This window comes from Eublepharis macularius, chromosome 4 (assembly GCF_028583425.1).
Source record: "Eublepharis macularius isolate TG4126 chromosome 4, MPM_Emac_v1.0, whole genome shotgun sequence".
NCBI classification, from domain to species: domain Eukaryota; kingdom Metazoa; phylum Chordata; class Lepidosauria; order Squamata; family Eublepharidae; genus Eublepharis; species Eublepharis macularius.
Window position 1 is genome coordinate 69,143,489 of NC_072793.1, and position 14,683 is coordinate 69,158,171.

A 14,683-nucleotide genomic window follows, 5' to 3' on the forward strand; every position below is an offset into this window, starting at 1 on the left:
AAATGACACAATGTTCCCCTGAGATAAATTTTCAGGGTAACGAGTAAAAGACTCAGAGAGCCTCTCCTTTAACATGGAGGTCAGGACATATCAAATCCTTCTCTGCTTCCCTAAGCAGAATGGGTGATGTGCTGCCACTGCAGTGTCTACTGCAGCACAGGACAAAGTGAGTACCTGTACAGGCATAAGCACTCCTCCATAGGGTCACAGTGCATCGACTGGGCGTCAAAGTATAGCCAAGTTGTGGGACAAAGATTGCATTCTAGCATGATCGCCGGTGCTGTGGTCTGTACTGCTCAGAAGTGGTTTAGAATCTTTCAGCACATCCGCTCTGAGCCCGCTTGTGGGGAGAGCGGAACAGAGATTGAATTAAATAAATAATAAATTTTAAGGCTTCTAGCACTGACAGTGCAACATTCCAGGGATTATTTCCTGAAGTGTTAGAATGGTAAAACGGGGAGGTGTTTACCCTGTCTCTGTGTTATATGCCATCAAGTCCCTTCTGACTTAAGGCAACCTTATGAATTAATGACTTTTAGAATGTTTTATCATTGACAGCCTTGGTCAGGTCTTGCAAACTGAGCATTTCACAATAGCTTTAGTTGTCAGTATCTCTTACTAAGTGGATGTGCTCTTTGGTCTGATTTATCTCCTCTTTATAAAGTTCTTGATGGCATAATTTTGTTTATACTGGATAATGCAGTGTATATAATCCCATTAGATATCAGTGTGGAGAAATCAGGATCCGGTTTCCATTGAGATAGTAACTGCTTCTGACCTGTAACACTTCAGGCAGTAGGTGGGTGTTCGTGATGGAATGCTCCCCCATGAAAATTCCAATAGATAGAAAATTATCAGGTTGGGAGAAAGGTTATACTGCCCTCACTGTCGTCTGTTTTTCTATGTGGGACGATTTTTCTTAATATGGAGGAGCGTTCTGTCACCCCTCTTTGACAATCAGCACAACCCAAACATAGTTTTACCACCACAGTAACAATTAATCTTAAAAATAGCTACTGTTCCAAGGCAAGTTATGATTTCTTCCATGCTTGTTGCGCCTAATACTCATGCCTATTTGTGACCTGGATATATGTGCCAGCTCACTGGGAAATATATTTGTAGGTTGCTACATTATATTTGTACTTTTCTGGAAAACTGTTCTAGAATTGAAGATAAAAACCTTTAGAGACAGAACTACACAAATGTCAGTTTTATACATTCCTTTTTAGCCTGTACTTGGCATACCAAATACACAGTCTCCTCCATGGATAACATTATGTACTGAAGGTCAACTTGGTGTTTGTGTGTGTGTGAGAGAGAGAGTGGGGGGAGAGGGAGAGAGACTTTTCTATTGTGGTAAATCTTAGTGGGATGGAAATGAAGTAACTTCTCTGTGAGGAACTAATCTGCCTCTCTAGCAAATAGCATTAGATCTCTTTTGAAAGCCTTGCCCCCAACATCTAAACATATACATAGGCAAGCTTTCCATATCCTCTAACACTTCTATGACAGGAGGAATTCAACATATGGGGATACTGCACTGGAAAATAAAATTGCAAAGTGGAAACTCTTGATACAGTGCACTATTTAGACATCTGAGAAAATTTGTAAGAATTCTTATATTTATTGACACGCAGTCTACTCTACTCTGCTCTGGTTAGACCTTGCCTAGAGTATTTTGTTCCATTTTGGGCACCACAATTTAAGAAGGATATAAACAAGCTGGAACGTGTCCAGGAGGAGGGCAACAAAGATGGTGAGGGGTCTGGAGACCAAATCCTATGAGGAAAGGCTGAAGGAGCTCGGAATGTTTAGCCTGGAGAGGAGACGACTGAGAGGTGATATGATAACCATATTCAAGTACTTGAAGGGCTGTCATATAGAGGATGGTGCAGAGTTGTTTTCCATTGCCCCCAAAGGTCAGACCAGAACCAACAGGCTGAAATTAACTCAAAAGAATTTTCAGCTAAACATTAGGAAGTGCTTCCTGACAGAGTGGTCCCTCAGTGGATCCGGCTTCCTCAGAAGGTGGTGGGCCCTCCTTCTTTGGAGGTTTTTAAGAAGAGGCTAGATGGCCATCTGACAGCAATGCTGATTCTGTGAACCTAAGCAGATCATGAGAGGGAGGGCAGGAAGGATTACATCAGTGCTTAGTTCTTATGACCCCTTCTTACACACCCAGGGTAACACCAATCACCACTTTGGGGTCAGGAAGCAATTTTCCCCAGGCCAGTTTGGCTAGGGATGTTACATGCTACTTTGGCTAGGCATGCTAAACCAAATGCTATTCTGTTCCAGTTTTGGAGCCTCTTGTGTGATAGTAAGAGGAGGTTCCAAATGTGACTAGAGTGCATAGTCTCTCTCTCTCCAGAGTGTTTGCTCATCTACCTTGAAATCACAAGGGTTCTAGGTAAATGAAAGAATGGGGACACCCTGGCATAGGGGTGTCCCCTGGCACTGGCACAGATCCCTTCACTCAACATGTAGATCTCATGCTTGGTAGCAGAAGTAACCAATGAACTTGGACTACCATAAGCTAGAGTTGCTAACTCCAGCTTGAGAATTTGTGGGATTTGGGGGCACAGCCTGGGGAGGGAAGCAGCTCAGCAGGGAATTGATGCAATAGAGTCCACCTTCCAAAGTTGCCACATGCTCTGGAGGTTGGAGATCAGTGGTAATTCTGAGAGCTCTCTAGGATCTGCCTGGAGCTACACACCCCTGCCTCTAGCCTGTTGGATGGCCTACTGAGAGAGGCAAATGGTTTCTTATTTCCTAACAGTCTGTACTACAAGAATGTGCCTGGCATAGCTGTGTTGTGGTAGGAACTACGTACGTGCAGCATTGAAGCCTTACATTTAAGTACCACTTGGGGTCCCAGAATCCATCTCTACAAGCAAAGACCTCTGCTGCAGCCTCCTCTTTGTACACATGATCATGGCTCTTTTGAGTTACAAATGTAAAGATTAACCAGAGATTGCAGGAAGACAGAAACCAGCACACAGGAAGGTGCTGCTAGATTTACAGCATCATGAATCTCAAATTCCTAAACTAGCCTTCCAACCATGTCCCAAAGTTTTTTCCTCTACTGCCAAACTAAGCAAAATTGTACTTCAGACCCTGTTCAATATAATTAATATTACATTCCAAGGTGAAAGGATTTCAGGTTGCAATCTCAGTAGAATATACAAGAACAACAATCAAATTGGGGTCAATGGACATTAACAGGCAATCAGTGATCAGGACACCAAAGCCTCCAGAGAGATTTTAGATAATAAGACAGTATGATTCACAACGATATACAGTTGCCAACTTCCAGGTGGGGCTTAGAGATCTCCCAGAATTACAGCTGATCTCCAGACTAGAGAGATCAGTTCCTCTTTGGAGTGTATACTTTATGGCATTATACCCCACTGAGGTCCCTCCCCTTCCCAAACCCTGTTATTTCTAGGCTCCCCCCAAACTCCAGGAATTTCCCAAGTTGGATCTGGCAACCCTAATTGTCTGCCCAAGATAAATTAGTATAAATTCAGTGGCTTTTAGCAAACTGTTGATTAGGGCATGTAGGAGTGAGCTATGGATCGTGAAAGCTCATACACTACCACAAATTTTTTAGTCTTATAGATGCTACTGGACTGCTCTTTTCTACTGACAGACTAACATGGCTACCCATCTTGATCTATCTCCTCCTTTTGGGTAAGCTAAATTTTGTTGGACTTCTCTTACACTTTGCTAAGCACGTGTCATAGACTTTGTTCTGCCCATCCCTCTTCCTCATGTAGCATTCTGTTGCACCAGGAGAATATGAAATAGAAACAGAGCAGTGCAGCAGATTGAGGGAATTTTTAGATGTACAGAATGTTTCCACTTCCAGCACACCAATTGCTGGCTATAGAGGGCGGGGGGCAGTTTGGTTTTAACAGACATACATAAAACAAAAGCCTTTTAGTGCATATTTAGACAATAACACTTTATCTGGTTATGGCAAAGAGCCATGGAATAGAATTAGACTAATGAGAGAGACTCTAATTCTTTAAAAAGAATATCCTTTTTTCAGATAAACAACACTATAATAGTTAGAGGGTGCTGCTGCAGAAAAAAAAAGATATACATCTCCAGGGTATCTACATACTGATTCTGATCTTAAAAGCTGCCCAGCAGCCTCCCCCTCAGATTTCCTGGTGTGGTCAAAAGCCACCTTGTAATAAAATAAATTGGTCTTGAAGAACATGAAATGCCTAACTAACCTTGCTGGAACTGTAATTAACATGCACTGATTAGGAAAACCCGCTCCTTAGTGCAGAGCAAGCAGGACTTCAGTGGCTGCCTCTTTCTGAACTCTGAAAGGATTAGAATCTGTCATTCCCTCCCTTCCCTTTTGCCTCTCAAAAGTTTATGCCCTGAAAATCTTGTTGTTTTTAAGCTGCCACTGAACTAGAATATTGCTGTTCTACCACAGACCAACACAGCTACCCAGCTGAAACTTGTTTTCTCCCTAGGCCTGCTCCATGTGGCAATAGAATTTGATTTCCAAGTACAGCACAATGCACCTGATCTGTTTACTGCGAACAATCAATGGGTCGTTTGTGCCTAGCAAACTACATATGCCATATTGTGAAGATCTTCATTTAGAGGTTTCTTCATTAGTGCAAATCACTGGAGACATCAATTACTGACCCTTTGCCTACTTTGATTCACTTGCACATCAAACAGCAAAGCCTACTGATGGAATGTAGGTCATGTTGTTGCAAAACGTAAAACAGGAGGCAGACAAAAGAAGTCCGCAAACAAGTTGAATTAAGGATGCTGTCACAGAATTACTACTGCCATGTTAGGTGGCTCTTCCTTTATTCAGATTAGGGCGCAATGATTTTTTATATATATTTTTCCAGTTTTTAAGAAATTACAGAAAGTGACCTGATCTTAAATAATGTACCTGCACAGTTATGGGTCAAAGAATTGAATGAAATATCACATCTTGTACAGCCTAATTGTAAGCCCTTTTTTGGAGAAGTAATTCCCATTGAACTCAATGTAAGCAGGTTTGGGATTTGTAAAGATAGCAGGCAGCAGTATATTACTTTCCATTAGGACCAACAGTCTAAAGATTTATTTTTTACTTCAGTTTTATCCCTCACTGTTCTAGTGTTATGCATTTTCTATACGTATGTTTCCTCCTGCTGCAGTTAAGATTCAGTCTTAAAAAAGAAATAAGAAAGCAAATGCTGAATTTTCTCAATTGCATTAGAAGACTATAATGAAACAGAATCCTTGGATTCAGCCCTCTCCATACTGCTGGCACTGTAGAAGTTATAATAGCACACCCTTCAAAAATGTGATGTAGTATCATGAAATGGATGACAAGAAAAGGATAGTAAGAGGAATTTTGAAGCAGTCAGAGCATCCAGCTTAAGATTCTGTATAAAGAAATGAGTGAATAATGTAAAGATCCAATGTTTCAAATACACCATGATGTTTTAAATACTTTAGTTCAAGACTAGTTTAAATAAAGGCTAAATGTAATTTGGATTTACATTACTAAGCATAATTAGAACTTAATTTTCCAGATGCACTGAATGACTGTCACTCCCACTGTGCCAACATGAAGCACTACATGTTTGGCTCCTTTCACAACTCAGCCATACATTTATTATCATAACTACTAACAGAGACGTATCAAAATGACATCTTTGAGAATATTGGGATAAGTATCTAGCCTAAAAGTGGTCAACTGGAATTCTTTGCTCCTGGCTTCATGCATGGTATCTTTTTCTCAGCTATTTCTTTGTAAATGTAAAGCTACAAACAGAAATCTTGCCAGACGTTCTTTTTGACAATGACTTGGAATTCCTTTGTGTTTTATTGCAAAACAGTAGTTGCTTTAAGAGTTTTCCACTGCAAGGTATTAAATTTGTTCTCCCATGCTGTATTTGGTGTTCATTTCACTTACAGCATGTTAAGCAATGAAGCAAATGAAAGAATAAAGCTACTAGACACCTCTACAGTTGAACTTTAATCAATTGTTGCTGGGTGTGGCACAAAGTTAGGTTATATTAAAAGAACGTGTTTTTTTTAATATGGATTCCACAACAAGGAAGGATAGGCATAATTGTATTGGTGGATCACTGGTGTGAATGTTAAACTATCAGTGCATGAGGTGAAATGTTTGAAATTGGGATTAATTAGTAAAGAATCACTGAAAGGGACAGTGGACTTTTAACAGGCATATGGCAGGCAGAAATACTTCTGCTTTCCCCACCTCTGCATGGTATCTGTCACAGTTTTTAAAGGTACAGGGTTTTTATCAGAAAATAAGTAACATCTTTAAATGTCATAGATTTAAATGTAAAGGCTCACTCAGGTGGGTAGCTGTGCTTGTGTACAGTAGAAGAACAAAATTCGGGTCCAGTAGCACCTTAATGACCAACAAGATTTCCAAGGTATAAGCTTTTGACAAAGTTCCTTTTGGGGTATTTGATGAAGGGAGCTTTGACTCTCAGAAGCTTATATCCTGGAAATCTTGTTGCTCTTTAAAATGCTACTGGGCTTGAATCTTGTTCTTCTATGGTTTTAAAACAAAAATGAATAATAAATACAATTCTAAGTTTCTTGAGTATGGTCTGTATGGTGCCATGAAAGGCAGGTATTATAGATCAAAATGAGGAATTAACTTTCCCTATCAATACAACCAATTTTTAAAATTATTAGTGTTGGAGAAGGTATACCATTTCATTATTAAAAGCATAAAGAAACAATATTTTGTTAATTGGTCAAGTATTTTTTGCATTTTGAATAACCAGTAATAGACTACATCCAATATTTATCTTTTCTTTGAAGAAAAATGACTAGCTGATTCAAGGAAAATGTTGTCAACACAACAGCCAATGGATTAATCCCACACATTTTTAATAATAAAGAAAGTGTTGTTAGCATTTTACTCCTCCAGAATTACCAGTGAGTCATTTCAACATTATAAGGATGAATTATCAAACGATTAAAACACAGGCAACCAAAGATTTCCCCTACATCACACTAAGTGGCACCATAAAGATGTTGCTTTACCTATTTTTTAGTAAATATATGCCATATAAAATTAACAATGTAACTTCATTGCTCAGAAGGAAGCAAATTGATGGTAATTTATTACCATGTTCCCTTTTATAGCCTACAAAGCACACAAAAGAGAAATTTGAAATAAAAGGGTTGCCTTTAATTTCCCACTGCAATAGTTCTATGCAATTTGCTTTTGCAGAACAACCACTTATGTATAATGGGAATGAATGAGCAATAAATAGTACCTATTTGTGAATTAACCACAGTTTGGATAACTAACATTTAATTGTTCACTAAGAAGTGGGAAGTGAACTGAGTCACCATTTTAGTGAGCCCAGTTCAAACAATAGCAGGGGGAAAGGGTGGAGATTTGTTAACACCCTCTTGTTAAGTGTTAGATTTTGCTTCTTGCAAAGTCTTCAAGGCATAGAACCTTCTTTGTTTGGCATCTAGCACATTTTGATACACTCCAAACATGTAAGAAATCAAAGGATCATTTGCTGTGTTAAGTGGAATGGACGTGATTTTTTTGTTCTAGTGAGAGATTCAGGACTTCAGCAGACATCCATTTTCTGAAGCGTGAATATATGTACCTTCTGTGCTGGAGGATCAGTGGGTAACACAGACAACCCTACATAGTTGTAAGAAAAACACTAGTGTCTTAAAAATGTATTTCAAAGTTTTGTTTAGAAATACCATTAGAAAGATTGCTCTAGGTAAAGGATTTCTCTTTGTTTTTCATAATTCAGTCTCTGATAAACTGCTAATTCATACTGAAGAAAGAGCCATTGCCAAGCACTTTGTAGAGGAAACTGCTGGCACTGTAGAAATACCTTAACTCAGCACACACTTGTTATGCTTCTGGATTTATTGTCCTCATATCCATTAGTCAAACAAAAGTAGACTAGACAGTTAATTCAGTAACTTGATTTTTTTATCAGGACAACTATAAAAATATTTTAAATTGGAAACAGGATTACATATCTTCCCCCTTCTGAAAGTTTGCTTTTGTATATTTTGAATAACTTTATTGCAAATTATTCCCAAGTTAGTATCTACTGATTTGATCTGTAATCCTAGATATACAGAAAACTTCTTTTAAAAGTTCAGTTCAGTCATAAAACATAATTGTGGTTCAATTCAGTGATCCCCAGCATGGTTCCCGCCAACAGGTTTTCTGGTCCCATTTGCTTCTTTGACAAAACGTATTTTCCCCCAAAGCAAAGAGCCTAGCTTTCCTTTGCTTCATTGGAGTAGGAGGTGCTTCAGAAGAACCCAGGAGCTATCATCTTCATACCTGCTTGGAGCACCCGTTCAGAAACTATGAATTTGACCCACATACTGGCTGCACAGTAATTAGCCAAGATATTGGAAGGCCAAAATATTTAAGTCCAACATGCATGTCCAACATGAAAAGGAGAGTGGAGAGGGTGTTGGCACATTTAACAATATATGTGACAAACAGATTACCCTGCAGCTACAGATGTCTGCAGTCCTATTTCAGTCAAGCTCTGATTTCAGACAAGAACTCAACAGGGGGTGTGGATCAGGGACTGGGGCTGGGAGAAGCAAATAGCAAGTGGAAAGTGCTGCACTCTTCACCCACATGCCTCTTACGCTGTTAATGTTAGACCCTGTTCTCTTTTCTGTGTGATTGGGGTAGATCTGGACTTCAAGACATGGATCTGCCACTGTCAGATCTGGCCTTAAGTCTACGCTCCGTTGTGGTTACTGTGTGAAACTTAGGTTGCCTCCACACATCCTTAGAGGGACGGTCTGCCAACGGGACTCTGGCAGGTTATCTTATTACACACATCATTGTTTCCCAGGCTCAAGCGAGTCATACTGATCCTGGTTTTTAAGATTTCTTGTGAGACCTGTTTGGGTCCATGTTTATTTTTGATGCAGGTTTTCCTCATGATTATCCTATCATATCAATGCATGTGGAGGCTTTTTTGCACTTCAGAAGAGCCCTCCCGCAAATCTCCATCCTCTCCTCTCGCCATTGCCCCTCCTTTAAACATCACACATGCATCTGGCTCGCATGCATGATCATATAATTTCCCCTCCCTTTTAAAAAACTTTTAAAATGGTCCTTGTTCTATTACGATGTCTATGTATAAAAAGGGAATCATACTGCAGTGCTTGCTACATCGGATCACTCAATTGGACTATCAGTCTAGGAACAACATTGAGAACGGAATGCCACTTCTGATTTTTATTTTAAATATGATTTATTTTAAATATGGAATTGTGCGATCACGCTACTCTACTGTTCACATATTTATTAAACACTTTTGCATTTAAAACTTTGAGCAGGAAATCAATAGTAGAGAAGGGAGTATTATGCACGCACAGTTTCTACAGAAGATGAAAGACAGGACAATGGTATAGCGCAATCCTGCATGCACTCAAAAAAAAAAAAAAGGAAAGTTGGGCAGAAATGTGCCAACATCATTTTTGACGAGGCGCAGATAAAGAACGTGTTTTCTGTTTGGGGACCTTTTTCTTTCATGACAAACACCCACAAAACACGCATGAGGATGATGCATGTGAAAGGTGAGTTCTCGAAGCAGATCGGGAAGATGCGGCTTTGGGACAGGGAAAACATTAAAAATATGGAACATGTGGAAGCAGCCTTATTTGCTAAGAATGGGGAACAGGAAACAATTACCATCTTCCAATCTCTGGAGCGTGTTGAGTACAATTTGTGGGACAAATTAGTGACGTCTCTTTTACACACACACCACACAATCAGAGATAAGAAGTACTGTGTTTATTATTGCAAGGCAGATAGCAAGAACATTTCAAAAATCACTGACCTTGAAAAGAATTTTAGTGTTCTAGTAACACATCACTGTTGAAATGCCTAAAGAGGAATTAGCAAGCAAACTTTTATAATTATGATAACTGGTTTCTTCATTTTGATGTCACAGGAAGATGGATTTTTAAAAATAAGCATTACAAGACGATTATGGCCTGCAAAGGCAGTGTAAGGAAACAGCATTCCATGTACAGTTGTTTCATGAGACTGTAGTTCTGTTCTGTACTACTTTTATTCCCTGTGAAATGGATCCTGTATGGAGGGAACCACACCATTTCCAATCCTGAAACTCATAGACTTAACATGGACTGTTTATTAACATGAACGCATATTCAACCTAGGTGTTGCTATTCAGCTCAAATAGTGCAAGGATGACAGTGAAACAGTTTTCAAATACTTAGCAGCGAACAAATTAACTGGCGTTTGGCTTTAATCACAGACATGGTTCCATTAATACCAAGAAAATAATGTTGCAAAGAAAATTTGATTTCTGCTTATGTACTTTCATTTTGCTGTTCTGTACAGTCACCACCTTGCAGGGGTACATGTCCTACTGCTGAAGATAAGGTTACTGCGTCTCTGTCTTTTCTCATAAGGCTTCTGTGGCTTTAATGAGAATCTGCAGCAACAATTAGAATTCAGTAAGTGAATATTTTCTCCGCTGAACATGGCAGCAGTAAGAGAAGCTTCGTGCTGAATTTTTGCCTATTGAGCGAATGATAAAAACACAGAAGCTTTACAGGGAAGAGTGACAACCTTATCTGATTACTACAAATTCACTCACATTATATCAAAATGTCACCCAGTGTTAAGGATGTATCACACAAGGTTTAAACTGGATTTAAGTTAAAATAAAATGAGTCTCCCATATAAATAAAAAACCTTCAATGGCTACCAGGTATATTTGAACTCTTCTATGTTCAACCCCTGATTAATAGGGTGCCAACTGCCTGGAGGAAAAAATGTCTTGTCCCTTTAAAGAAGCATAATGGGATGTTATTTATCAGGTTACGTCCATGACATGAAAAGCTTCAACTACCAATTTCTACACATTAAACCTCTATTAAAGAGACGCTTTTTTCTTCAGGCAGTTGGCTCTGAGTGATTAACAATATTTACACAAGGCATAACCACAAAAGAGGTTCAAAGGTGGTTGTAAATATCATGTAAAACATTTCTGGACTTCAGTGCTATGTATACTTTCCCAGAAATATATTTCATTGAAGTCAGTGGAACCTAAAATTAAAAATACATAGGATCAATTTGTAAGTCTCCACATAAATCCACTGAATAGTAAATTGTATTGAATTGTAAATTGTATTACAATCAATTAACAGCAAATGGACTATCTAATTAAAATGGAATAATTACCTGTATTTACAAAAACTCTAAGCAAAATATTATCTAGATTTACATTATGCTAAAAATTAATGAAGTCTGAAAATAAGCCACAATATCTTTTATAAACTGCCCACAAAGAAGAACCACAGCAATGATGTATTTAAATCAGTATTTGTGTAACCAAGATGCACATTGTTTTCTGGTATTTAACAATGAATGGATTCAGCACAACCAACCATGGTTTAAAAATTCATCACTGTAAAGAGGTCAAAACTTATCACAATGTTTATTTGATGAATAATAGAAAAATAATTGCCTAAACTGTTATACTTCTAGAATTGTATTCCCTATAAAAATATGTAGCCTAAATAAATTTTCTTGCAGCTTCAATTTAGAGTATTTAGCTAGTTTACAGCCAGCATGATTCTTTTTTCCCCTAAACTGGCCATAGAAATATTTCACTGAGGTAGACATGTTGGGGATTTCTTTTAAGTTGGTTAAAGCTGGTTTTCTCATTTTACTGCGCATTCTGTGTTTCACATGTAATAAAATACTTGTCATTAGCCTGTGTGCAAATGGTATCTTATATTAAGTTTTTCTTTTTAAATTTTTTAGCATGTATAATAAAATACCCTTCTCTCCAATCTGTCACTGGGAACTATCTTCCTTTTCAAATATGAATGAAGTGGTAGTATAAAGAGTCATTTTGAATTTCTAGCAGCTACTTTAACAGACAAATCTTGTAAATTTTCCTTCTTCAATGACAGGATTCAATGGAGATTAAAGTGACCACCACAAGAACCATTCTGAAAATGAACAATATTAAGAAAAACTATTAACACTTTTGTCTGTTCTCAGAGCTGACTAGGAAACTCTGAACTTAGATTTCCAAATCAGAATATTTAAATAATAAATTTATCAAACCAAGTAGTTTTGGTCCTGAAAAGTCTATGTCAGTAAACTCAAAGTGTATTTTTGTTTATAAAATGTATTGCCTTATAAGTAGTAGTACCCAACAAAGATGAACATTTTCATTCTAATCCTTTATAGATACTTTCCAAATTGATGCTAATGTAAAGTGCATCCAAATTAGTTATCAGAGCTTAAACCAAACATTTTTCAAGATTCCAAAGTACATTTCGGCCATTAAAAATCTGGTGAAGCTTTCCATCAATTTATTAAGGATAATTCCTCCCCCCCCCCCCCGCCCCTTCAATTTTATTCTCAGTGAAAAGACTATCTTAAGTGAGGTAAAGGTCATATCAATTAAAATGTTTAGACAATCCTACAGATAATCTGATTTCATCTTTTGAGTCAACCTGCTAAAGAGAAACACATTCAAAATCCAAAAACAAAGTGCTTGCTTCTGTGAAAGAATAATCAGCATGTGTCCACTCTGACATTCATATTACTTGAGTTCAATGAGGCGAACACTAATGACTAAAAAACAACTCTGAAACAGGTCTACGTTTCGATGTGGCTTCCTCTTGGTCCTCCTCCAGTGATTCGGATAAGGAAGAATGTGATGAGAAAGTCCCTCTGGACTTCAGCTTCCTCCTTGGGGCTGTAGCTGCATTAAGGAACTTATTAAGTGAAGCAGGTTTCTTTAAGCCTTTGGTCAGCTCATAGAAAGCAGTGTCATCTGACAAAACACCAAGGAAGGTGCTGGTGGAACTCAAAATTGAAGCAGCCACCTTTGCATTCTTCTTGATAGAGGCATTGTGGCCAGTGATAGTGTGCAGATCAGGGTCACGCAGGAGATGCCTAACTGCAAATGAAGAGCCTTCTTTTAAGTATTGGTATGGTTTTTTCCCACTGTAATCTCTCAAGTTAACCTTGGCATTGTAATCTTTGACCAACAGGGCAATGATTTCCTCTTGCCCGTGTATTGCAGCAATGTGGAGAGGGGTGTAACCTCCGTAGGATTTGGTATTCACATTGACGTGACCACTACCTTTCTCTGCCACCTCTATGACTTTATTCACCATGTCACAGTTCCCACTTTTAGCTGCCCAGTGCAGAACAGTGAACCCAGACATAAAATCCCTTTTTCCTGCCAGGTTCTTGTCACGCAGTAAGAGGCCATGAAGCCGCTGGGACCACTGGCCATCTGTAGCTTTCACCAACCACTCATGTTCAGCAGCTTCCAATGGGACAGTGGCCTCACAGACAGCTTCCTCGCCCACCTTTTGCGACTTTTGCACCCTTCTCAGATAAGGGGATGTGGAGCCCGTGTCATCAAGCTGCCGCCTCTTTGTGTAAGGCGACCGAGGTGGCATGCTAGCAATGCGTCCCACCTGAAGCCAATCTTTGGCTTCAGGCTCTTCTTGCTCCGAGGGCAGCTCATCGGTCCCTTTGGGAGCCCTGGGCGGCAGCACACAGCGCACTGGCAACATGCAGGGTTTCTGCAGTGGAGCTCTGGGGGCCCACATGTCTTTGCCACTGGGGACTTTGGGACCTTCCATGTCCCCCTTTTGAAAAAGGCTCTTCAGCTCCGACACGGGCATTCCTTGGTTCTCCTCAGGTGCTCCCTGTTCAGGGGAAAGAGGGACCCCTGCATCGACGCCTGCACCTTCCCCCTCCTCCTCCTCCTGGGCGTCTCCTGCGCACCCCTCGGTGGGCGCCGGGTCCGGCTCCTCCCCGTCCAGGGCGCGCAAGAGCTTCTTTCTGAGCACCACGAACTTGGCTCCGTCCTGCTCCTTCACAACGGCCACGCTGTTGACGAAGTACTTGAAACTGTCGCGGAGGGCGGCTCGTTCTTCGGGCTCCCCGCCGGGCGGTTCCAGCAGCGGCTTGAAGCGGCTCAGGAGCTCTGAATTGCGCACCTTCCCGCCGTTCTCCCGCAAGAAGCCCAGCACGGCTTCCTGGCTTAGCGCGGGAGCGGCCATGCCCACCTCCGCCAGGTGAGGCAGCGCCGAGAAGAGAGGCACAGGAGGCGCCCAGGACAGCCTCCCTCGCGGAACCGCGCAGCCACCTGCTGCTGCCGCCGCCGCCTCGCCTAAAGACCGAGGCTCTCTGGCACTCGCCCAGCTGGCGGAGGGCGCAGTGGGGTGGAGTGCGGCAGCCACCCAGAGCTGAGGTATCTGGGATTTGTAGTCACCTGAGTTTCTCCAAGCCCTCAGGGTGGCTTCCAGCTCGGAGTGGCCCTTCCTCCCTTTGGTTTCCTTCCCAAATGGTTCATCCCAGCCAAAAACGCGCATCTCCTCTGCCATCCCACGTGAACTGCTGCTACAGTCGGAAACCGAAAAATTCCTGTACTCGCTCTGCGGCTGCCTGCTACACTGAGGAGCTGCTCCTAACACGCTCCTGGGCGAATGGCTGCCACGCCGAGCGGGTATTTCTGCGTTGTAACAGATGTTGCGCGAGGATACAATTAGAAAAGGAGATCCGCTTGTGTGGCTGTTTACCTTCCTCGCAGAGGTGCTTCTCTTCGTTACCGGTGCAGGACAACAATTTTTTCACATGTAT

At 40.5% G+C, this 14,683-nt stretch overlaps 1 protein-coding gene across 1 annotated transcript; it reads right to left on the reverse strand.

Annotated features, from left to right (window-relative positions):
• Positions 1–11,624: 11,624 nt before the first annotated feature.
• On the reverse strand, positions 11,625–14,427 carry SOWAHA (sosondowah ankyrin repeat domain family member A). The gene has a single exon (XM_054976349.1). It carries the CDS (start codon positions 14,425–14,427, stop codon positions 12,649–12,651), a length of 1,779 nt encoding a protein of 592 aa, XP_054832324.1. The 3' UTR covers positions 11,625–12,648.
• Between the last annotated feature and the right edge of the window lie 256 nt (positions 14,428–14,683).